Consider the following 24426-nt stretch of genomic DNA (forward strand, 5'->3'; position numbering starts at 1 on the left):
GAGTCAGACATGACTGAACCACAACAATAAGAACAAAACATAAGTGTTTTCTCAAGTTCTGTGAATTGTCCTAGCAAATTATTGATCCTGAGGAGAGGGCCATGGGAACCTCTGGATTGTAGCCATTCGGTCAGATGTACTGGTGGCCCTCTGGGACTTGAGACTCCATCTGTAGAGAAGGCAGTCTTGTGAGAGTGAACCCTTAACCTGTGGAAAGTGAAAGTGAAGTTGCTCGGTCATGTTCAACCCATTTCAACCCCTATCAGGCTCCTCCATCCATGGAATTTTCCCGGCAAGAGTACTGGAGTGGGTTGCCATTTCCTGATAAACTCCTTACTTTTAAACTAGCTGGAGCCAACTTTCTTGTCTGTAGCTGGGAAAGGGCCTTCTTACTGGGGAAGACAAAGGTCTATCTAGTCAAAGTTATGGTGTTTCCAGTAGTCATGTATGGATGTAAGAGTTGGACTATAAAGAAAGCTGAGCGCCGAAGAACTGAGCTTTTGAACTGTGGTGTGGAGAAGACTCTTGAGAGTCCCTTGAACTGCCAGGAGATCAAACCAGTCAATCGTAAAGGAAATCAGTTCTGAATATTCGTTGGAAGGACTGATGCTGAAGTTGAAGCTCCAATACTTTGGCCACCTGATGCAAAGAACTGACTCAGTGGAAAAGACCCTGATGCTGGGAAAGATTGAAGGCAGGAGGAGAAGGGGACAGCAGAAGATGAGATGGTTGGATGGCATCACTGATTCAATGGACATGAATTTGAGCAAGCTCCGGGAGTTGGTGATGGACAGGGAAGCCTGGCATACTGCAGTCCATGGGGTTGCAAAGAGTCAGACACGACTGAGCAACTGAACTGAACTGGGGAAGAAGTGTACAAGCAACAAGGCAGAATCAAGACAGGAAATCGTGCTTTTGGAGGAGACGGAGGACCTCACAGAGAGGACTAGGTGGTGGAATGTGGGACTTCTTGTTCCCATGGTAACACTGAGTCCTGTCCCCAACTTGCTGCTCAGGATACATGTTCTCTTCCAAGTGGAACTTATAAGTTTCCAAGAGCAGCCTTTGTTTTTATCAGTCACCATAGACCTCAGGGAGCGGAGCCAAGAGTCAGGATAAAAGATTGGTCCTGTACAATCTATTCTATGTGTGTGCTCAGTTGCTTCAGTTGTGTCCAACTCTTTGCAAACCTATGGACTGTAGCTTGTGAGTCCACTGTATTCATGGGATTCTCCAGGCAAGAATACTGAAGTGGGTTGCCATGCCCTTCTCCATGGGATCTTCTTGACCCAGGGAATGAACCTGCATCTCCTGCATTGTCAAGCAGATTCTTTACCCAGTGAGATACTACACTGTATCAACAGACTGTCCACACCTCTTGCTTTATTTAAACAAATGCATCAGTACACAGAATGGTTAAAGTTTAAAGTACTATAAAGATCATCTCCAACTCTCTTTGAGTCACATTAAAACTGAGGTCCAAAGAGGTTAGCTGCTGCTGCTGCTAAGTCACTTCAGTCGTGTCTGACTCTGTGCGAACCCATAGACGGCAGCCCACCAGGCTCCCCCGTCCCTGGGATTCTCCAGGCAAGAGTACTGGAGTGGGTTGCCATTTCCTTCTCCAATGCGTGAAAGTGAAAAGTGAAAGGGAAGTCGCTTAGTCGTGTCCGACTCTTCGCGACCCCATGGACTGCAGCCTATCAGGCTCCGACTCTACGGAATTTTCCAGGCAAGAGTACTGGAGTGAGGTTAAGAAGATAACTAATATGATTATGGGGCTTCCCTGGTGGTTCAGATGGTAGAGAGTCTGCCTGCAATATGGGAGGCCCGGGTTCAATCCCTGGGTTGGGAAGATCCCCTGGAGAAGGAAATGGCAACCCACTCCAGTACTCTTGCCTGGAAAATGGATAGAGGAGGACAGAAGAACCTGGTAGGCTACAGTCCACGGGGTCGCAAGGAGTCGAACATGACTGAGCGAATTCACTTCACTTCACTTCAATATGATTATGGTTCTCTGCTCTTTACAAAGCTTTGTGTCTATAAAAACTTTGGTTCTTGCAGCAGCCCTGTGAGGTTAAGTGACTGGTCCAGAGGCTCTTGGATTAGCCTGTAGCAAAGCTGAGACTGAAATCTGCACTTCAGGGGCTCTGCAGGCCAGTCCTGGCTTGCAATGGCAGCTGAACTGTTGCCACATCTAAACATAGGCTTCTGTGTTTTATAAAAGTATCATTCTGAGATCACATTAAAATGAAAGAAAAAAATCTTCAATCGCAGAGTGAAAAATACTGCTTTATGTAATTTTTGTTTCTCCGCAGAAAGGATGACTAAGTAATCTAGGATCTCCTTAGAAGTTGCAGAAGGTTCTGGTGCAATTCCCACTCTTACAAAACATCTATCTTATCACAAACCACAAAATCTGATTATTTATTTCAAAAGAAATACAGAACTGAAAGTGATAACTCATGTTTTTTCTAACAAATGTGAACTCTGAGTCATGATCTGTCCAAATATTAGGACACAAACCAAGAGTGTGGCACTGGTTTCTCTGCTGGGAGCTCTATTTCCTGGCGGTCAGATTAAACAATTTGGTGGAATAACCTACACGATGTTAAATTGCAATTAAAGGTGCTAGATAAGATGTGTTTGAACTGGGGTTGCCTTGTGCAATATATGTGTAAACATATGCACAAAGTTTTACATTCTATAAAAATACAGAAAAAAGATAATGGCATTTTTAGCAAACATGAAAACAGTGTGCTGTTGCTGCAAATACAGAGTGTCCATGAGAATTCTAGGCTGGAAAGTCTTCTATTTCTCTAATGGTTAACTTATAACCACTTAATAGAACAAGGTCATTTTCAGAATATATCATCCAACATCTGGTCTACCATCTGCTGGCTGAATAAAAATTCACACGACTCAGGCACACAAGGAGCAAATTCCTACATCATTTCAGTTTTAATTCTTCTCTCAGTTACAAAAACAAAGGCTATATGATCATTCAAAAGATGCTCTCGGAAAGACACTTGAACTTCATTTTGTGAAAAAGGTAGGTTCCTGAAAAGAATTGCATGAATTATTTTTTCCCTGTTTTATTGAACCTCATTTCCTTTGCATGGGAAATGTCCAAATTTTAAATAAATTTTATTCTGAATCTTTTAAAAACATAGGAGTTCAAATTTTTATGGAGTACTGTTATTTTTGCATTATTTTAAATTTATTCTTTGTTGAAATAGTTGGTATATAACATTATATGTCACAGGTGTATAATATAGGGATTTATCATTTTTAAAGGTTATACTCCAATTATAGTTATTATAAAATATTAGTTATATTCCCAAAATATATACCTAATAGTTCACATCTCAATCCTTTGCCCCTATGTTGCCCCACACTGTTATTTATTTTTTTAAATAATCTAATTGAAGAAAGTGGGAGAAACCACTAGACCATTCAGGTATGACCTAAATCAAATCCCTTATGATTACACAGTGGAAGTGAGAAATACACTTAAGGGACTAGATCTGATATACAAGTGCCTGATGAAATATGGACAGAGGTTTGTGACACTGAACAGGAGACAGGGAGCAGGACCATCCCCAAGAAAAAGAAATGCAAAAAGCAAAATGGCTGCCTGAGGAGGCCTTACAAATAGCTAAGAAAAGAAGAGAAGTGAAAAGCAAAGGAGAAAAGGAAACATATACCCATTTGAATGCAGAGTTCCAAAGAATAGCAAGAAGAGATAAGAAAGCCTTCCTCAGTGATCAATGTAAAGAAATACAGGAAAACAGTAGAATGGGAAAGACTAGAGATCTCTTCAAGAAAATTAGAGATACCAAGGGAACATGTCATGCAAAGATGGGCACAATAAAGGACAGAATGGTATGGACCTAACAGAAGCAGAAGAGATTAACAAGAGGTGACAAGAATACACAGAAGAACTGTACAAAAAGATCTTCATGACCCGGAAAATCACGACAGCGTGATCATTCACCTAGAGCCAGACATCCTGGAATGTGAAGTCAAGTAGGCCTTAGGAACCATCACTATGAACAAAGCCTAGTGTAGGTGATGGAATTCCAGTTGAGCTATTTCAAATCCTGGAAGAAGATGCTGTGAAAGTGCTGCACTTAATATGTCAGCAAATTTGGAAAACTCAGCAGTGGCCACAGGACTGGAAAAGGTCAGTTTCCATTCCAATTCCAATGCTAAAGAATGCTCAAACTACAGCACAACTGCACTCATCTCACACGCTAGAAAAGTAATGCTCAAAATTCTCCAAGCCAGGCTTCACCAATACGTGAATCATGAACTTCCAGATATTTAAGCTGGTTTTAGAAAAGGCAGAGGAACCATAGATCAAATTGCCAACAGCCTCTGGATCATCGGGAAAGCAAGAGAGTTCCAGAAAAAAACATCTATTTCTGCTCTATTGACTATGCCAAAGCCTTTGACTGTGTGGATCACAATAAACTGTGGATAATTCTTCAAAAGATGGGAATACCAGACCACCTGACCTGCCTCTTGAGAAACCTGTATGAAGGTCAGGAAGCAACAGTTAGAACTGGACATGAAACAACAGACTGGTTCCAAATAGGAAAAGGAGTACGTCAAGGCTGTATATTGTCACTCTGCTTATCTAATTTATATGCAGAGTACATCATGAGAAATGAAGCACAAGCTGGAATCAAGATTTCCAGGAGAAATATCAATAACCTCAGATATGCAGATGACACCACCCTTATGGCAGAAAGTGAAGAAGAACTAAAGAGCCTCTTGATGAAAGTCAAAGAGGAGAGTAAAAATGTTGGCTTAGCTCAACATTCAGGAAACAAAGATCATAGCATCCGGTCCCATCACTTCATGGGAAATAGATGGGGAAACAGTGGAAACAGTGGCTGACTTTATTTTGGGGGGCTCCAAAATCACTGCAGATGGTGATGGCAGCCATGAAATTAAAAGACGCTTACTCCTTGGAAGAAAAGTTATGACCAACCTAGACAGCATATTAAAAAGCAGAGACATTACTTTGCCAACAAAGTTCTGCCTAGTCAAGGCTATGGTTTTTCCAGTAGTCATGTATGGATGTGAGAGTTGGACTATAAAGAAAGCTGAGCACTGAAGAACTGATGCTTTTGAACTGTGGTATTGGAGAAGACTCTTGAGAGTCCCTTGGACTGCAAGGAGATGGAATCAATCCATCCTAAAGGAGATCAGTCCTGGGTATTCATTGGAAGGACTGATGTTGAAGCTGAGGCTCCAATATTTTGGCCACCTGATGCGAAGAGCTGCTCATTTGAAAAGACCTTGATGTTAGAAAAGATTGATGGCAGGAGGAAAAGGGGACGACAGAGGATGAGATTGTTAGATGGCATCACCAACTCAATGGACACGAGTTTGGTTAAACTCCAGGAGTTGGTGATGGACAGGGAGGACTGGCATGCTGGGGTTGCAAAGAGCTGGACACGACTGAGCAACTGAACTCAACTGAATGGATCTTGCCTGAAAAATTATTAGTCTGGTGTTCCCATAGCCATTTTCTTTTTCCTTCATTTTTCTATATTTCTCTGATTATTCTATAAGGAAGTGTTGTCTCACCTCCAATATTTATTCATATATTTAATTACACCTCCTTTTTATGGAATCATGGATAATTTTATTATTTATCGGTAATTACCTTCCAGCTGAAACCATTGGGAGTTCTTTCAAGTTGGCTTCTGTGTCATTTTGATATGTTCCCATATTTTTTTTTTTTTTGCTTGTTTTGAGTACTTACTTCATTACTTTCTGTGAACACAAGATGCTCCAGGTTTCTTTTGTATTTTCCCTTCCCTAGTCTTAAAGTCAATCACTTCTGCAGAGTCCTCAGTCCTTTTGACAATGGTATTTAGAAGCCATGATCTGGACACTAGTTCTGTTCATAGCTATTTGGCTGTCATGACTTCTAATTACTACTAGTGGGTTAGTATATAGACACATGTACATTTATGTCTTTCTATCTATCCTGTTTCAAAGTCCACTTTGATATGAGTATCTGTCCCCAACTTTCTTTTAATTTCCATTTGTATGGAATATATTTTTTTAATCCTTTCAATTTCAGTCTGTATGTATCTTTAGCTCTGAAATTAGTCTCTTGTAGGCAGCATATAGATGGGTCCATTTTTTAAAATCCAATTAACCACCTTATGTCTTTTGATTAGAGCATATATTCTGTTAACATTTAAAATAATTTTTGATAGGAATGCACTTATAGCCATTTTGCTACTTGTTTTCTCATTGTTTTTGTAGTTCTTTTGTGTTTTCCTCTTCTTTTAGTTTCTTCCTTTGTGGTTTGTTGATTCTCTTCAGTGTTATGCTTGTGTTCATGTGTCTATGACAGGTTTTTAATTTGTGGTTCCTGCGGTGTTCATATACATTGAACTATATCTACTAGTTGTAAAATGGTAGGCATTTAAGTTCAAACACATTTTAATAGAGATACATTTTTAACTCCCTCTCCCCATGTTATGTGTTTTTGGTATCATATTTCACATTTTCATGCTTGTGTGCTTGGTCGCTAAGTCATGTCCCACTCCGTGACCCCATGGACTGCAGTGCTCCAAGGCTTCCCTGTCCATGGGATTTTCCTGGCAAGAATACTGGAGTGTGTTGCCGTTTCCTCCTCTAGGATTTTACATTTTCATGTTTATCCCTTATTTCTTGTAGTTAGAGTTGATTAAAAAAATTTTTAACCTTCATACTTGCTTATTTAAGTGGTTGATCCACAGACTCTATTATATACTTGCCTTTACCAGTGGATTTTTCCTTTCCCATAATTTCTTATTTCTTATTGTAGCCTTTTCCTTTTTCACTTAAAGAGGACCCTTTAATGCTTCTTGTCAGGTTGATTTAGTACTAATGAACTCTTTCAGTTTTTGCTTTTCAGAGAAATTCCTTATCTCTCCTTCAATTCTGAATGACAACCTCAAGTTGTACATTTTCTCTTTTAAAACTTTAAATATGTCATGCCACTCCCTTCTGGCCTGCAAAGTCTCTGCAGAAAAATCAGTTGTTAGCCTTATGGGCTACCTTACACGTGACTCTTGGTTTTTCTCTCGCTGCCTTTAAAGTTCTCTTTAACTTTGTCATTTTAATTAAGAGATGTCTATGTATGGGTCTCTTTGGGCTCATTTTGCTTGATGACTCTGTGTTTCCAGTACCTGAAATCTATGTCCTTCCTCAGGTTGAGAGAGAGTTTTCAGCCACAATTTTATTAAGTACACTTTCTATCTCTTGCTCACTCGTCTCTCCTTCTGGGGCCCCTATATTGCTAATGTTGGTAAGATTGATGTTGTCCTAGAAGTACTGAGGCTGTTCTTATCTATCCTCTTTTTAAATTTGTTTTTCTTTTTGTATTCTGAGTGGATGATTTCCATTATTCAATCTTCTAGGTCACTTATGTGTTCTTCTGTATCAACTAATCTGCTGTTAATTCCTTCCCATGTATTTTTCATTTTAGCTATTGTATTCTTCAGCAATGACTGGTCCCTTTTTATATTTTCCAGTTCCTTGTCAAAAATTTCACTCTATTCGTCTATTCTTTCCCCAGGATTCAGTTAGCATTCTTATTACTGATGCTTTGAACTCTTTATCTGGTACTTATTTATCTCTGCTTCATTTGGGTTTCTTTTTTTTTTTTTTTTTTCTTGTTCTTTCATTTTAAACAAATTCCTCTGTCTTCTCAATTTAACTTCCTCTGCCCCATGCAATTAGGTGAAACAGTTACCTGGTCTTGAAGGCCAGTCTTTTTGTAAAGCATCCTGAGCAGTCTGCAGCGCCCAGTGGTTCTGGTGGGAGAGCTGGATCTGAAGTGAGTACATCTTCCCCTGGGTGTGCTGGCAGCCCCCACCTCGGTGGGAGGTGAGGCCAGAGCGGGAGCCGCTTAAGCCAGAGCCAGGGACAAACTGGAGCTTCTCCTATGATCAATGGCTGTTATCACCCTGACAGAGGTGGAGATGGGCCCAAGAGGCTGTGGCAGGAGCCCTGAGGGAGTTGAGTTTCTCCCCGATATGTGATGGTCGTGATGGTGGTTTCTACCTTGGTGTGCATCATAGCCAGGGCTTGAGGCCCTACTTGGTCTTCACTTTTGTGCTGGTTTCACCTTTTCCCTGGTACACGTGACTTGGTTAGAGGCTGGATCAGGGTCCGAGGGGCTGTTGCCACACTACTTAGCTGGTTTTGCTCTCATTAGTTATGGTGGTCTCCATCCCGGAGCTAATACCACTCCTCCCAAGTGTGGGCAGGGAGGCGCATGCTGACAATGGCTGCCTGTCTCCATCAGAGGCAGAGGCAGGGACCAAGCTGGCTTCATTCCCCTGTGTGCATGCTCATGGGCAATGGTAGCCTCCACCCTAGTGCGGGTTAGCTCTAAGACCCTCTCTTCCCACTCTGTCTGCTCCTTCTGAGCTTGGAGCTCCCCCAGGTCCCATCCTACCTTTTCCCAGCAGTCCTCTTCTCCAACTGCTTTGGGCTACTCTTCCCTGGTTTAGTCTGATCCCATTTGTTTTTCTTTCAGAACTGACTCATAATTTCTATTTCACTAAGGATATTCTTTCCTGTTTCCCAATTCTTTATATAAAACTTTTCTTTCATTTTGGGGGCATGAAGTGGGAGTGGGCGATTAAAACTTGCACCAAATGTGGCATTATAATCTAGTCTGATTATAATCAGATCAGTATTGATCATTGGAGCTGGGTCTCAGTGTATTATTCTCCACATCTAAATTCTCCTTTAGGAGACTGGCTACATAAATTATCTTGGGAAAGTATTAAACTTGCCTCTAATTATCTTCTGGATCTAACTACCAAATTCCAAGAAACATGGAAAATACAACAAATTAAATAAAACCATGTGTAATCAATCAGCTAAATTCATTGAGGAATTATGTAGGAAAAATGACTCAATTTCAACAAATCAATGTCATAGGAAAAAAGTGTGTATGGGTGAAGCAGTAAAGGTTAAGAGACAAGAGAGACATTTCAAACACATGCAAACGTGGACCTTTTTGGATCCAGCTTTGAACAGGCCAATTAAAAAAATTTTTGAAACAATCAGGGAAATCATTTAATAAATATAAAGCTATTATTAGTTAATATTAAGGAATTATCATTCATTCCCTTGGATATGGGATATGATAAGGGTATTTTAGTTATGTTTTAAAAAATACATTAAATAAAAAAAAATGCTTATCTGCTAGAACAGGGGTAAGCAAAAAAAAAAAAAAAAAAAACAAAAAACGTGTGCTTAGTCACTCAGTCATGTCTGACTCTTTGCAACCCCATGGACTGTAGCCTGCCAGGCTCCTCTGTCCATGGTGATTCTCCAGGCAGGAATACTGGAGTGGGTTACCATACCCTCTTCCAGGGGATCTTCCCAACCAAGGGATCGATACCAGGTCTCCTGCATTGCAGGCGGATTCTTTACTGTCTGAGTCACCAGGGAAGCAAACGATAGCCACAAATAAAAATAAACTTTGATTGGAACACATTCTACCCACTGCCATTGTCTATGGATGCTTTCCTGATATGACAGCAGAGATGAGTAGCTGCAATGGAGACAGGGCAGCCTGCACAATGCAAACTATTTACTATCTGGTCCTTTACAGATACTGTTTGGCTAGTAGGGGAGAGGAATAAATAAGTAGTTTGAGATAAACCGACGTATACTACTATATATAAAATAGATAAATGACAAGGATCTATGGCACAGGGAACCATATTCAATATCTTGTAGCAACCTATAATGGCAAAGATCTGGAAAAGAATACATATGTATATATGATACCTAATCACTTTGCTGTACACCTAAAACTAACACAACATTGTAAATCAACTATACTTCAACTAAAAAAATCATTATAGCAACTCCTTGAGGTGGATATTATGAAGGCTGATTTATTAATGAAACATTAGGGGTTTGGAGACGTTAATTAATTTATAGCTAGGAAAGAGCAGAGAAAGAATTTGCCTGGTACTGTCCTTAGTCACTGTCATCACTGATATGACATATCCACATTGTTAAGTGGACAAGCCAAGGCCACACATCTGTTTAAAGGCCAACAAATATTTCACGAGCATGTAGAGTCTATAAAAGAACACGAACACTGGCGCCTTCAGCTGAGAAGCTTTTCATCAATCTCTTCCCTAGTGGTTCAGCTGGTAAAGAATCCACCTGGAATGTAGGAGACCTGGGTTTGATCCCTGGGTTAGGAAGATCCCCTGGAGAAGGGAACAGCTACCCACTCCGGTATTCTGGCTTGGAGAATTCCTTGGACTGTATAGTCCATGGGGTCGCAAAGAGTCTGACACGACTGAGTGGCTTTCACTTCATTTCATGAGCCTTAAAAGACCGATTTTCTGGTCGGGCTTAGAGTTGCTAAGTTTGCCTGTTTGTCAAAGTAGATGTTTGGTCTTCACACCCATTTATCACTTTACATTTCTCTCTCCTGTAAAATTCAAGGCTTGGTAGAGACCATACCTATACCATGTACACTAAGCCCAGCTCCTGGAATAAGAAGAGAAGCTCAAATATGTTTCCTGAATGAATGACCAACAACGTCCACATCACAACTTCATCCCTGAGTGTCAAATCTCCTTGTGCTGGACACAGAGGCACAAACAGATCATAAAGCTCCAGGCACCAAGAAAGGACTCTTGCTGCACATTAAGTGCTCAGCCTGTACACCAGAAGATCATTTATTATTGTTTGAGGGTCTGCTTTTCTAGGTGACGGAGAAGATGTAACCTATTTCTTAACCTCAGAGTGGTTTTCATGGCAGAGGCCTGGGGAGGCTTACTGTGGTTGGAGCAATTGTTTTAGTTGTGAAGGTCAATGCTGGGGTGTTACATGCCGGTTCTTGCCTGTCCTGATATTAGTCTATTCAACCTAGCTCTGTCCTTTTCCAGAGATTCCAAGCGAATGAATCATGCTTGGCTGCCATTAAAAGGGGAACGAGATAACTGCTGGATGTGAGGGGGGATATTTGCAGAGTCTGGAGTAAGGTGTCTTTACAGATAGACAGGATGTGAATTTAGCACCTGAATAGCCCCTATGGTAGAGAACTAGACACAAAATCCCCCCAGGCACACAGGTGATGCTGAACGTCAAGGTTCGGACCCCTGAGAATGATGCTAGCTTTGCTCTTCTTCAGTGCAGGGGCATTAAGTCAGTTTTTCAACCAGCACAAGGCAATGGCTGGCATTCCAGGAAAATGGGTGCAAGAGAGAGAAACACATCCACAGATCCAGGAAATGTTTAACTTTTATTTCTGCCTCATATACAGCATATTATCTGCCAAAATTAGAAGTTAAATATAATTTAATGGAGATAAAATACTGAAAATATCATTGGGACAATTAAAAAAAAATGTTATCATGAATACAGAAAGAAAAAGAGCCAGTAAACAAAACAAAGCTGAAACAGGTGAAATAAGAACAAAATCTCTCCAACTTTGAGACAGTGCATATTCATTTCTCTTCTTTCCCAGGTTGAAGTTCCCTGGAGCAGCTATTGAGATCAGGCCGCAGAGTAGAAGGTAATTATTGCACTGAGAGTGTATGTGATTCACGGAAGCAAGCCTATGTCCCAGACAGGGAAGCCGAGGCTATTGGAGACTGCATCTAAGTCTTCTTCTGCTTTACTGAGGTCTCAGAGAAGCGGAAGCTTCAGGACACTTGTGGTCGCTGCCCCAGGTGTGGCTGGACTTAGTTTTGCCTGAGTCCTTAGCTCTTACCGAGGTTTAAAAATGGGTGCTCTCATTGTCTGTGGTGTTCAGCTGCAAGTATTCCAGGCTGCCCTTCTTATAGCTGGCCACCCGGGTTGGTTTTCGGTTCCTTATCCCCAAGGCCTGTCTTTTCTGTAAAGAGCTGGTGATCATGTCAGCAAACTCAGCTTGCAAGCGCTGTTGATTCTCCCTGGAGAGACAGAGTATGGAGGGAAAAGGGAACTTCTCAGCCATTCAAATAGACTAGCCCTCAGCTCCAGAACCGCCTGTTTCATTCACTGATACCTTGTTGAATGCCTACTCTGTGCTGCAGGCAGGAAGTCCAGAGAACACAGAACGACTCTTGGCTTCCACCGATGAGCCTAAAGAACTGTCACCCTTGCTCTGTGTAGTTGTAGGGAAAGCAGAATATATTTCAAGCAGGAAACTATATTTCGGTTTCAAAGTGAGACACCACAATGCGGAATTCAGAGGTGAGGTTAGGTTTACACATACCACTGGAGCGAGAGGAAGAGAAGCCAAGAGGGTGCTAAGCCCTAGTGTGTGTGCTACGTAGCTTCAGTTTGTGTCCGACTCTTTGCGACCCCATGGACAGTAGCCTGCCAGACTCCTCTGTCCATGGGGTTCTCCAGGCAAGAATACTGGAGTGGATAGCCATTTCCTACTCCAGGGGATCTTCCTGACCCAGGGATCGAACCCGCATCTCTTATGTCTCCTGCATTGGCAGGCAGGTTCTTTATCACTAGTGCCACCTGGGAAGGCCACTAAAGTGTTAGTCGCTCTACTAACACTTGGAGAGTTGTGTTCTACTCTTTGCAACCCCATGGACTGTAGCCTGCCAGGGTCTTCTGTCCCTGGAATTCTCCAGGCAAGAATACTGGAGTGGATTGCCATTCCCTTCTCCAGGGGAGCTTTTCGACCCAGGGATCAAACCTGGGTCTCTTGCATTGCAGGCAGATTCTTTACCGTCTGAGTCACCAGTCTCCACAAAACTCTGAAAAGTGGTCCCACACTTTCCTAGGAATATGGGTCTTGTCTGGGGAGGGCTCTGAATGAGTGGAGGGTTTTAAGAGATTAGAATGGACCTGGGGTGCTCTTAGTAAGGGGCCAGGTCCCCCCATGCCATACGGATGGTCTGCATTGTTTTGGCATCTCTATGGTATTGCCATCTGTCTGGGTCCCGCATCCAGGTGTCTGCACGACAGGGTTTCTCTACCACAGCAAAAGCCATTCCAATGGCCACATGACTCACTGCAGTGGCCCAAATGCAACTGGAAGACCATTTGAGTCACCTTTAAGGAAACTGAAACCAGTTAATTAGAATTGCAGCCTGTTTTCCTCATCTCAGGGAGAACACACTCCATGTGGAGATCCCAAACCACAGTCCTAAAGCTGGGAGTTCTTGTTTCATCAGGTGACTCAGCAGAGAGCTGAGAGCAGGGGTGGAAATGCACTGGTCTCTTGTCCCTAGGGTGCTCTACTCGACCACATGTGCAGGGGGTGAGCCCTAAACTGTCCTCTGGTTTCCTGAGCGAGCCTGAAACACTCCAGCAGCCAGAGAAGGGGGTTTCCAAGCCTTTCAATGTGTGTTGTTTCTCACCTTGGATTCAATGCCTCATTGCCACTGGCAAAGCCCTCGCCAACAGTTAAACCGCCTGCACACAGTATAAGATACAAAGCCAAGACCTCCACTTCCCGGCTCCTCCCTGCCCAGCCAGCAGCTTACGCGGTTGGAGGGGTCGGCAGGTTGTACTCCTGGTCCTTCACCCCGGTCAGCCAGTAGGTGGTCTCAGTTCCTCTCCCCTAGAGAGACAAGAAAGGTGTGGACCATGGAGGTCAACAAGGCAGTTGGCTCTAACCCACCGTTCTGACAAGTAGCAGCTTCCAAGAGACGTTTCCCTCTGAGTTTGTCATCAGAGCCTATATTTCAATATAGCACCTGTTCCTGGTATGATCTGTGTTATCTCCAGACCAATCTTTATTTCTAAGCATCTTCAAAAAAGTATCTCATCGACCAGACATTTTTTTTTTCAAACTAGAAATTTTCTTTTATTCCCCAAAAGACATTTCCAAATATCACCTTAGCAACAGCACAAAAACTCTAAATGAAGAAGGAAGAAAATTCATCTATGATCCTGCTACTCCAATGAATCCAACTGGTTTCACAGCTGGAAATGTCACATTTTATTCTGGCTGTTTTTGCCACGAAACTCTTGCCACAGTTTCCCCACCTGAAGTGTGTAAATTACAAACACACGTGCCTCATAATAAACACTCACTAATTGACATTTGCTGGGTACATCTGCAGGCTGTAAAATAAATGGCAGCAACAGGAAATTCAGTTTTTGGCTGTAGGTTGTGTTTGAAAAGCAGACTGGATAGTTATATTTTTAAAAACCACTCATCCAAAAAAAATCAGTGATTTGGGGCTGTGTTTGGACTGAAATATTTGAACTTCCCAAGTGGCGCCAATAGTAAAGAACCTGCCTGCCAGTGGAGGATATGCAAGAGACTTGGGTTCAATCCCTGGGTTCAATCCCCGGAAGTAGGAAATGGCAACCCACTCCAGTATTCTTGCCTAGAAAACCCCACGGACAGAGGAACCCGGCGGGTTACAGTCATGGGGTCGCAGAGTCAGACACCACTGAGCCCATACGCCTAACCACTTGCACTGTAATAATCCACACACCACTTCTATTTTGGGGGGAACACTGCAGAGAATGTGTTCACGGAGAATTAAAATAGCCAGCGTGTTGTTCGGACACAACTACCTATAGGAGGCTCCTTCAAGTTGCCGTCAGTGTAAGGGCCAGTGCAGCTATGGCTGGTGGGGGCACACGGTCTTAGCCGATCACTGGCTTCAGATCAGTTGTGAGTTTGGTCACCTTCAACAGACAGCCTGCGGGCCACCTGGTGGCCCCGAAAGGCGGTTGCTCTAAATGTGTGGGACCGCAAGGCGTGTCTAGAACAGGGACTCCCACTCTTCTGTATGCATCAGTCACTTGATTTAAATACAGATCTCTGATCTATACCCAAAGACAGTTGGACTCAGCAGGTCTGGTGGGGCGTCCGTGATTAATTGCTAAGTCATGTCCGACTCTTTGAAATCCTGTGAACTGTAGCCTGCCAGGCTCCTCTGTCCATGGGATTCTCCAGGCAAGAATACTGGAGTGGGTTGCAATGCTCTCCTCCAGAGGATCTTCCCAACCCAGGAATCAAACCCACGTCTCTTATGTCCCGTGCATTGGCAGGCAGGTTCTTTACCACTAGCGCCACCTGGTGGCGCTATTAGGTATGTATCTCGATGGGTTCCTTACCTTTAAGTAGGTTTCTCCTCTTACTTCATAGAGGAACTGGCACTCCGTCCTCTTCAGGATGGCTATGGTGGAGCCACTGACATGGATTCTCAAGGCTGGAAATGCAAAATAGATCAATGAAAACCGCATCCATTTTGAATGCTATCATAGGGCCCCGTTTGTTTCCCCTTGAGCCAGAATATTTACTATGAGTGCTCTTGACAGCTTAGATATTGTCATTAATAAAAAAAAAAAACAACCCACTTTAGCATCGGTGAGATGAGAACTATTATCAGACACGGGGAGAGGGTCTGGTGCTGGTTTTCAGGGTCCTGAGTGAGGAGGCTCTCTAGATTAAGCTCTGGAGCTTCTCATTCCAGCTCAGAGAGGGGAGCCCCTGGTCCTGGGTTTGGATTTTACTTTGTGGTGCCGAGCTAAAAAGCTGAAATTTGGTTTGGGGTCTCCATGTAAATGGCAACCCGCTCCAGTATTCTTGCCTGGAGAATTCCATGGACCGAGGAGCCTGGTGGGCTATAGTCCGTGGGGTTGCAAAGAGTTGGAATAAGCAGCTAACACTTTCTCTTTTACATGGATCTAAGAGTATTCCAGGTAGAGCATGCCTGAATGCACTGCAAACGAACCCAGACCAATAAGAACAGTCAAACTGAGCCATAAAGGAAGAAAACAATTATGATCAGTAAATGGCAATGTGTAGCATGGAGTGGATTGACCCAGGCTCACAGTCAGTCAATGTGAAGAGTCATGCTTCACCTCACTGGCACTATTATGCATTTTTATCCTACAGTTCCCCTTGGTTGGGAGACAGAATCTTTGTCCTCTAAGAAAAGTCCTCTCCTTTCTTACGGAGGCCAGTGGATTCCATCCGAGAGGCTGTGTTGACTGTATCTCCGAATAGGCAATAACGAGGCATCTTGATCCCCACGACTCCAGCAGCGCAGGGACCTGTGAGGGACAGAAAGCAAGAAGGTGGAGGCCACGGAAGTCACAGAGTGGTGTTAAGGCGGGTGAGCCTCTTCTCAACAGCACAACGCTCAATGCCTCCTTAGATGGGAGAAGTGGTTTAAGGGGTAAAATGTGAGGTGTGACCTTGGCTCTAACTGAATGTATTTGTTAGGGGATAGCATCATTAACCAACTCACACTTTTAGGAGCTGTTTTGCTTTAGCATAGAAAAGCACATTTTCGAGAAACAAGAAGACATTTTGAGATCAGCATGCAAAGGTGGAAAATGCTCTTTAATATATTACACAGAAGGCTCTCAAGAACGATGGAGACCATCTCACCAACTTCTTGCCGTGCCAGCCACACAGCCCAGAGCTCTGAACCACTGGTGGGCACAGTGCACTTGAAGGCTCAATAGCCCGTCTGTTTTATTTTTGGGCTTCCTTGGTAGCTCAGCTGGTAAAGAATCTGCCTGCAATGCAGGAGACCCCCAGTTTGATTTCTGGGTCAAGAAGAACCCCTTAAGAAGGGATAGGCTACCAGTATTCTTGGGCTTCCCTGGTGGCTCAGACAGTAAAGAATCTGCCTGTAATGTGGGAGACCTGGGTTCGACCCTGGGTTGGGACGATCCCCTGGAGGAGGGTATGGCAATCCCTCCAGTATTCTTGCCTGGAGAATCCCCATGGACAGAGGACTCTGGAAAACTGCAGTCCATGAGGCTGCAAAGAGTCCCACATGACTGAGTGACTAAGCATGGCACAGCACAGCATTTTAGGGATTGGTGGCCTGATGATGGAAGACCCAGATGACAAGGACTTGGAATCTTCTTCCCTGCGCTTTTCATGTACCACGTGAATGCAGCAGGAAGGGGGAGCCTACGACACAAGGATACCACAAAAGGCAGAACAAAAGCCAAGGCCAGATGATGCACAGGGGCATATTAGATAGGGAAGAAGGGCTGTTCAAGCAAGTATTCGTGTGGAAGACTGAATGCAAGGAGTTAAAATTTGTAGAAGTTAAAGATTAACTCAGAAACTGCAAAACCAGGTTTTGGATAGAGGCAACTACTGATTTTCTGGTTTGTTGATCAGGTTTTGATCTATATGAGTTTCTTTATAGATTTGTCCTTTGAACACTGTGTTTACGGACACTGAAAAAAATAGAACATTAAGTTGTGCATTGCTTATGTACACTTGAAAAAAAAAATACTGAGTAATGAATCTTCCCTGCTAGACTCAATGCAAAAATACAAAACAGAAACAAACAGAAGAAGCAGCAGCTACTTGATTAGATCTCTGAGGAAGCTAAAATATGACACAGATAAACTTATCTACAAAACAGATTCACAGACATAGAGAAAAGACTTGTGGTTACCAGGGGGTAGGGGAGGGAGGGATCGGGAGTTTGAGATTAGCAGATGCAAGCTATTTTATATATACGTATAACCAAATCACTCTGCTGTACACCAGAAACTAACACAATATTGTTAATCAGCTATACTCCAATTTTTTAAAAAAAGTCTCTAAAACTTCTCAATCACATCAGAAAGATAATAAATCCATTTAAGATACTGTAATATTTTACTGAAAAAAATTTACAGAGGTCAGAGATGGGGAGAGGGAGGGAATGGGGAAGAGATAAATAGTAAACGTGCTGCGCTGTGCTTAGTCGCTCATTTGCGTCCAACTTTGGAGAAGGAAATGGCAACCCGCTCCAGTGTTCTTGCCTGGAGAATCCCAGGGATGGCGGAGCCTGATAGGCTGCTGTCTATGGGGTCGCACAGAGTCAGACACGGCTGAAGTGACTTAGCAGCAGCAGAAGCTTTGCTACCACATAGAATGTAGCCTGCCAGGCTCCTCTGTCCATGGGGATTCTCCAGGCAAACATACTGGAGTGGGTTGCCATGCCCTCCTCCAGGGGATCTTCCCAACTCAGGGATGGAAGGCAAGTCTCCTGCATTGCAGGCGGATTCTTTACCATCTGAGCCACCAGGGAATAGGGTGACTTAAATAGGAGGTCTGGAGCTTGTTATTTTAGTTTGTGGTTGGTGTTTATCATTCCATGAGTGCTGTTGTGACTGTTATTTCCTAGAACTCTCCAGACACTTATTATAGGTCTAATTATGTCAGGATATGTAACTGGACCTCGTATTTGGCAGGCGGATTCAAGAGTAAGCCTCATGTGAAAATTGATCTTGTCTGAGGATCCTTCAGCCTTTCTAATTTAGTTGGTGTGCAGAGGGACACACGGTTCCCGACTGCTACAGTGCTCAGCTGCGTACCGGAGTGAATTCCAATGCGAATCCATATTGGGAGGCCAGGAAGATGCTCCAATTCAAAGGTCCCCACGAAGCTGAGGAGGTCCAAGGCCATCTTGGCAATGTCTATTGCATGCCGGTTGCCATTTCTCTTAGGCAAACCGCTGGCCACCATGTAGGCATCACCAATGGTTTCCACCTGTGGAAGTAGTTTCTCATCAGTGACTCTGTCCCTTCTAAAGGCACCAGAAAGTAAACAGAAGCAGTTTATTGCACATCAAATTCAGAAATGTTCGAGAACTCATATGAGCATAGCCCTGCACACTTATGCTGGGATTAGTTCAAGACCAGTACTATGCTAATTTCTTCAGGGTTTTTATAGCTTAGTTAGGATGTGGTGTGTGCATGCTCAGCCATGTCCAACTCTCTGTGACCCTATGGACTGTAGCCTGCCAGGCTGTGTGGTTGAAATTTTCCATGAAATTTTCCAAGCAAGAATACGGGAGCAGATTGTCATTTCCTTCTCTAGAGGATATTCCCAACCCAGGGATCAAACCCGCATCACCTGCGTCTCCTGCATGGGCAGGCAGATTCTTTACCACTTCGCCACCTAGAAAGCCATAGCCTAGTTAAAAAGTTGATAAAACAACTATAAAGGATTTTAACTGAGTGAAGTACTTTATAATAATGTAAGTCATGCAGATATGGTGACAATTCTATAGTGTTGAAACAATTTGAATGGCTTTATGGAATTTTAGGAAACCATCTCTAATTACCAGAAAAGTCATGTTTAGCACTTTACTTTTCAAAAACTATTTGATAAAAAAATAATTGTAGGTTCCTTTAAGACATAAAGGGGCTTCCCTGGTGGCTCAGGTGGTAAAAAAATCTGCCTGCAAGGCAGAAGACCTGGGTTTGAGCCCTGGGTTGGGAAGATCTCCTGGAGAAGGGCATGGCAAGCCACTCCAGTATGCTTGCCTGGAGAGTCCCACGGACAGAGGAGCCTGGTGGATTACAGTCCTGCTGCTGCTGCTGCTAAGTCACTTCAGTCGTGTCCGACTCTGTGCGATCCCATAGACGGCAGCCCACCAGGCTCCCCCGTCCCTGGGATTCTCCAGGCAAGAACACTGGAGTGGGTTGCCATTTCCTTCTCCAATGCATGAAAGTGAAAAGTGAAAGTGAAGTCGCTCAGTGGTGTCCAACTGTGTGCAACCCCATAGACGGCAGCCCACCAAGCTCCTCCATCCATGGGATTTTCCAGGCAAGAGTACTGGAGTGGGGTGCCATTGCCTTCTCCAGGGCTACAGTCCACAGGGTTGCAAAGAGTGGGATATGACTGAGAGATCTTCATTTTCACTTCACTAAAGACATAATACACATTCTTGTACCGGATGCTTCTGAACACTTTTCTTGTAAGAGGAAGTAGACTTATATTAACATTATTCTTTGATATTCTCCCTTTTAATTTCATTTTCATAATCATATGCATGGTTCAAATGTGTTGGTTAGTTAATTTCTTCTTTCTCAATATCTCTAAAATGCATAATCACTTTCTATTCAACTGGAACTCTTGTTAGTAAGACTTTCTGATCTACACAGGGTGAGAATTTCAACTTCTGACCATTCTTATTCTCCCACTTCACTTGTCACTCAGACTCAACCACTAATTTACTAACTCTTAAATGACAAAGGAAAAGACCTGAGTAAAGTCAGCTCTCTGAATCTATAGGTTCCACACTGTGGATTCAATGAACCATGATTCAAAAATATTTAAACAAAACTGTCAAAAGTTCCAAAAAGTAAAACTTGAATTTGCCACAACTCCAGCAACTATTTTACATAGCCTTTACATTGTATTAGGTATTATAAGTAATCTAGAAATGATTTCAGAGTACATGGGTATGTAGGTTCTATGCAAATACTGTGTTATTTTACACTAGGGACTTGAGCACCTGGGGGTTTTGGGATCCATGACAATCCTGGAAGCATCCTGAGGCAGAGGTGGTAGGGGCAGCGAAGGAGAACTGTAGTAACAGAAACAGCTGATTCTGGCTCTGCTGACCGGGGGCCAAACCATCATTCAGCCAGTTAGGTGGAGCGGTTACCTTGTACACATCATGGTGGTCCAGAATGTGGTCAAAGTTCTTGTAGATGTCATTGAGCATGTCCACCACTTCCATGGGGGTACTGTACTTACAGATGGTAGTGAACCCTACAATGTCACTGAAGTAGACGGTGACTTCCTCGTAGAGCTCAGGCTCCACGAAGCCTTTCTCCTTCAAAGACTTGACCACCAGCCTAGATGAAGAAGGAAAAAACAGGGCCTTCAATTTCAGTACATTCCTTCTTCCTCTACAGAAATCTTTGAGACAGTACTAACTGTTCACCAGGAATTTTAGAACTGAGGATTTCCAGTGAGTGGTGTGGCGAGGAACCAAAGACAGCTTGCAAATACCAAGTCTAGGAACATAGTACACACACAGAGCACATGTATGTGGCCTCAGATGAATAGGAGGTTCAGTATTAATTTCATACCTGATTGTAACTCTAATAAATGTGAGTGTTCAGTTGCTCAGTCGTGTCCGACTCTATGCGACCCCAGGGACTGCAGCCTGCCAGGCTCCTCTGTCCATGGAGTTTTCCAGGCAAGAGTACTGGAGTGGGTTGCCATTTCCTCCTCTAGGGGATCTTCCCCACCCAGGGATTGAATCCGGTCTCCCACATTGCAGGTGGATTCTTTACCATCTGAGCCACCAGGGAAGCCTTCCTCCACTAAAGATGGCTCTTATTTTATTTTTAATTAATTTTTACTGGAGCATAGTTGCTTTATTAATAAATATAATGCATTAGCTTCTACTGTATAGCAAAATGAATCAGCTGTACATATACGTATATCCCCTCCACTTTGGACTTCCTTCCAGTTTAGGTCACCACAGAGCAGTAAATAGAGTTCCCTGTGCTATTCAGTTGCTTCTCAGTAGTTACCTATTTCATGTGTGCGTACATGTTAGCCATTAAGTTGTGTCCAACTCTTCAGTGACACAGAGGACTGCAGCCCAACAAGCTCCTCTGTCCATGGGATTTCACAAGGAGGAATACTGGAGTCAGTAGCAATTCCCTTCCCTAGGGGATCTTCCCAGTGCAGGGACCAAACCTGGGTCTCCTGCATTGCAGGCAGATTCTTTACCATCTGAATCACCAGGGAAGCCCCAGCGTCTATTTTATACATTGTATCAACAGTGCGAATCTGCCAATCCCAATCTCCCTATTTCTCCCACCCACCCCTTTCCCACTCGCTGTCCATACATTTGTTTTCTACATCTTTGTCTCTGTTTCTGCTTTGCAAATAAGCTTATCTATATCATTTCTTGTAATAGGGCCTCTACTATGAGGCTGAAAGAAGATGGCAAAGAAATTAATGCTTTAATTTTCATTTTTATATGCAGGAGAGACAGTGACTGGTCTAAGGTCTCAGACTCAGTAACAGTGGCCGACAGGTGTTGGAACATAGGTGGCTCTAACAATGCCATCCATGTTCCTTCCATGGCACTGGAAAACAATCTCTTTCTTTTAGCAATTTAGACAGTGCAAACCGGGACAAAGCTTAGCAAGAACGTGCATCTTTAAACACAATGATCTGATGAAGAAAATGCAAAAGGGAACAATCCTATATAAATGTAGAGAAGGGACTTCCCTGGTGGTCCAGTGACTAAGATTCTGCACTCCCAATGCAGGGGACCCAGATTCGATCCCTGCTCTGGGAACTAGATGCCACATGCCCTAACTAAAATTTCACATGCTGCAAATAAAGATCCTGTGTGCCGCAACTAAGATCCAGCACAGCCAAATAAATACATAAAAATAAATAAAGTAAGAAAAGTACAGAGAAAACCAATGCTAGACAAATATGCTTTGGCTTTCCGCCTTAAGGGCTGAGGCACAACTCTGGAGTCCTGTATAGTCACATCCGTGGAAAGACTTCCTTACCTCGGGAGCAACATGAAATTAAGTTGGTCAGCCCTGTCCCTCTCTGCTTTGTACAGCTGTGTCCTTTCCTCCACCAGATGTTCCAGGTTCCGGGAATACAGCTGTAGACGTCGGATCAAGGTATCCATGTAACTTTCATTTTTTTGGTCATGGAAAAGGCTGTAGGTAGAAACAGATAAAGAGCTCTCCATATTATTAAGAAAACATAAATATCTATTAAAGCAATAGGCAGACATTATGAACAGGTAATTAAAGAAAGAATAAAAATGGCCAACAAATATGGCAAAAAAATTTAATCTCAGGAAGGATCAAAGAAATAGAAAAGACGTTAAAAAAAAAAGAAAAACAAATGTTAGCACAATGGCAATCAATGTAAGATGGAGGAAAAATATACATTATAGTCTTCCTGGCGGAAATACGGCAAAATGCGTCATAAATCTTAAGAATGCTTATGTGGACCAGTCTCTCAATTCTACTTAGAATTATCTGAAGGAAATTATCACGAATGTGCTGAAAGTGAACTATAAAGAAAGTAGCAGTTATTCCTCACAAACAATCATTTAAAAATCACCCTAAATGTGTAACAAAAAGTAATTAAATTATTATGAAATGATGGACTATCAAAAACAAAAGATACTTCCTTTACATTATTTAAGTGAAAAAAAGCCAGTTTATGTAACAGCAAACATTACCATCTCATTTTTAATTTTTTAAAACTGGTCATTACCTGTTGAAAAATAGGTGATGTTTTTACTTTTTTGTTTGCTTATTCATATCTTTTAAAGTTTTAATAAGGAACAACTTGCAATAAAAGGAAATATAAGAAAAGAACCTCGTATGGCAGAAACCATCACAATATTATAGAGCAATTTTCCTTCAATTAAAAAATAAATTAAAAAAGGAAAGAACCAAGTAAAGTAAATCTGAGCCTTATATTATCCCTCAGAATAGAGAGTCAGGGTCCTAAAGCAAAAGCCCTAATAAGTCTATTTTGTTAGACTGAGATGACTTAGATGAGATGCCAGCTCTTTGTGACCCTGTGACCCGCCCGGGTGCAGACCCCAGTCGGAAATTACAACTGTTGTGAGAACTGGAGACAATGTTCATGACACAACCCAAGGGATGAATAAATTCTACTGTTTCATCATCATAACAACAATTAAACTTGCCATTTCTGTGCTCAAAAAGACAGACTATGTTGTAATCCCCTTGGTATGGGGTGGGATGTTTGTTAAAAGTTTAATACATTTCTTACTATGTCGTTAAAAAAATACCCCAAACAGGAAATTAACATGTGGACTTCCCTCAAAGTTCAGTCAGTAAAGAATCAACCTGCAATGCAGGACACCCAAGTTTGATTCCTGGGTCAGGAAGATCCCCTGGAGAAGGAAATGGCAACCCACTCTGGTATTCTTGCCTGGAGAATGCCATGGACCGAGCAGCCTGGCGGGCTACAGCCCTGGGGCTGCAGAACTGGGCACAGCGGAGTGCCTAAAGCACCACCACCGCCACGGTATTATTAACTCATGTATAGATTTTGTTCAAATTTCACAAAATTTTATGCTAGTATCCATTATTTGTTTTTAAACCTTATTCAAGATTTCACATTGTATTTAGCTGCACTGAGCAGCTTCAGCAGCATGCAACAAATTCTGGTAAATTCTTTCTTGTTTTTATTCTAAGTATTCTCTAATTTTCCTTGTTATACCTTCTTAGATACACCCATCATTTAAAAGTGGACATTTAATTTCCAAATACATGGGGTTTTTAAAATATCTTTGATTTTAATTTCTCATTTAAATGCTTTCTTCTCTGCAATCACTGTGTTTTTTCATTTTTCTGACTTTATTGAGGCTTTCGATGGCTATGTCTCTCTTGGTAAATGCCACATTTGGACTTGAAAATACGTGGGTATCTTCAAGTATCTTTTGATATTGATTTCTAACATAATTTAGAAATTATTATTTAATCACAATGATAAGAAAACATACTTTGTATGATTTCAATATTAGATCATGAAAGGAGAAGGCAATGGCACCCCACTCCAGTACTCTTGCCTAGAGAGTTCCATGGACGGAGGAGTCTGGTGGGCTGCAGTTCACGGGGTCTCAAAGAGTCGGACACGACTAAGCGACTTCACTTTCACTTTTCACTTTTATGCAT

The 24426-nt window shown here is 42.5% G+C and overlaps 1 protein-coding gene across 1 annotated transcript in view; it reads right to left on the bottom strand.

Annotated features, from left to right (window-relative positions):
- Positions 1 to 11280: 11280 nt before the first annotated feature.
- GUCY2C (guanylate cyclase 2C) overlaps positions 11281 to 24426 on the bottom strand; it is a gene marked incomplete at its 5' end in the record, with an annotated part of 75406 nt that continues 62260 nt past the window's right edge. Inside the window, 7 exons of the mRNA XM_055570856.1 lie at positions 11281 to 11951; positions 13488 to 13564; positions 15079 to 15173; positions 15922 to 16020; positions 18301 to 18475; positions 20382 to 20574; positions 22264 to 22422. Of these exons, the coding sequence (XP_055426831.1) occupies positions 11777 to 11951; positions 13488 to 13564; positions 15079 to 15173; positions 15922 to 16020; positions 18301 to 18475; positions 20382 to 20574; positions 22264 to 22422 (973 nt within the window). The remainder of the gene's footprint in view (positions 11952 to 13487; positions 13565 to 15078; positions 15174 to 15921; positions 16021 to 18300; positions 18476 to 20381; positions 20575 to 22263; positions 22423 to 24426) is intronic.

Source organism: Bubalus kerabau, chromosome 1 (assembly GCF_029407905.1).
Source record: "Bubalus kerabau isolate K-KA32 ecotype Philippines breed swamp buffalo chromosome 1, PCC_UOA_SB_1v2, whole genome shotgun sequence".
Lineage (NCBI taxonomy): Eukaryota > Metazoa > Chordata > Mammalia > Artiodactyla > Bovidae > Bubalus > Bubalus kerabau.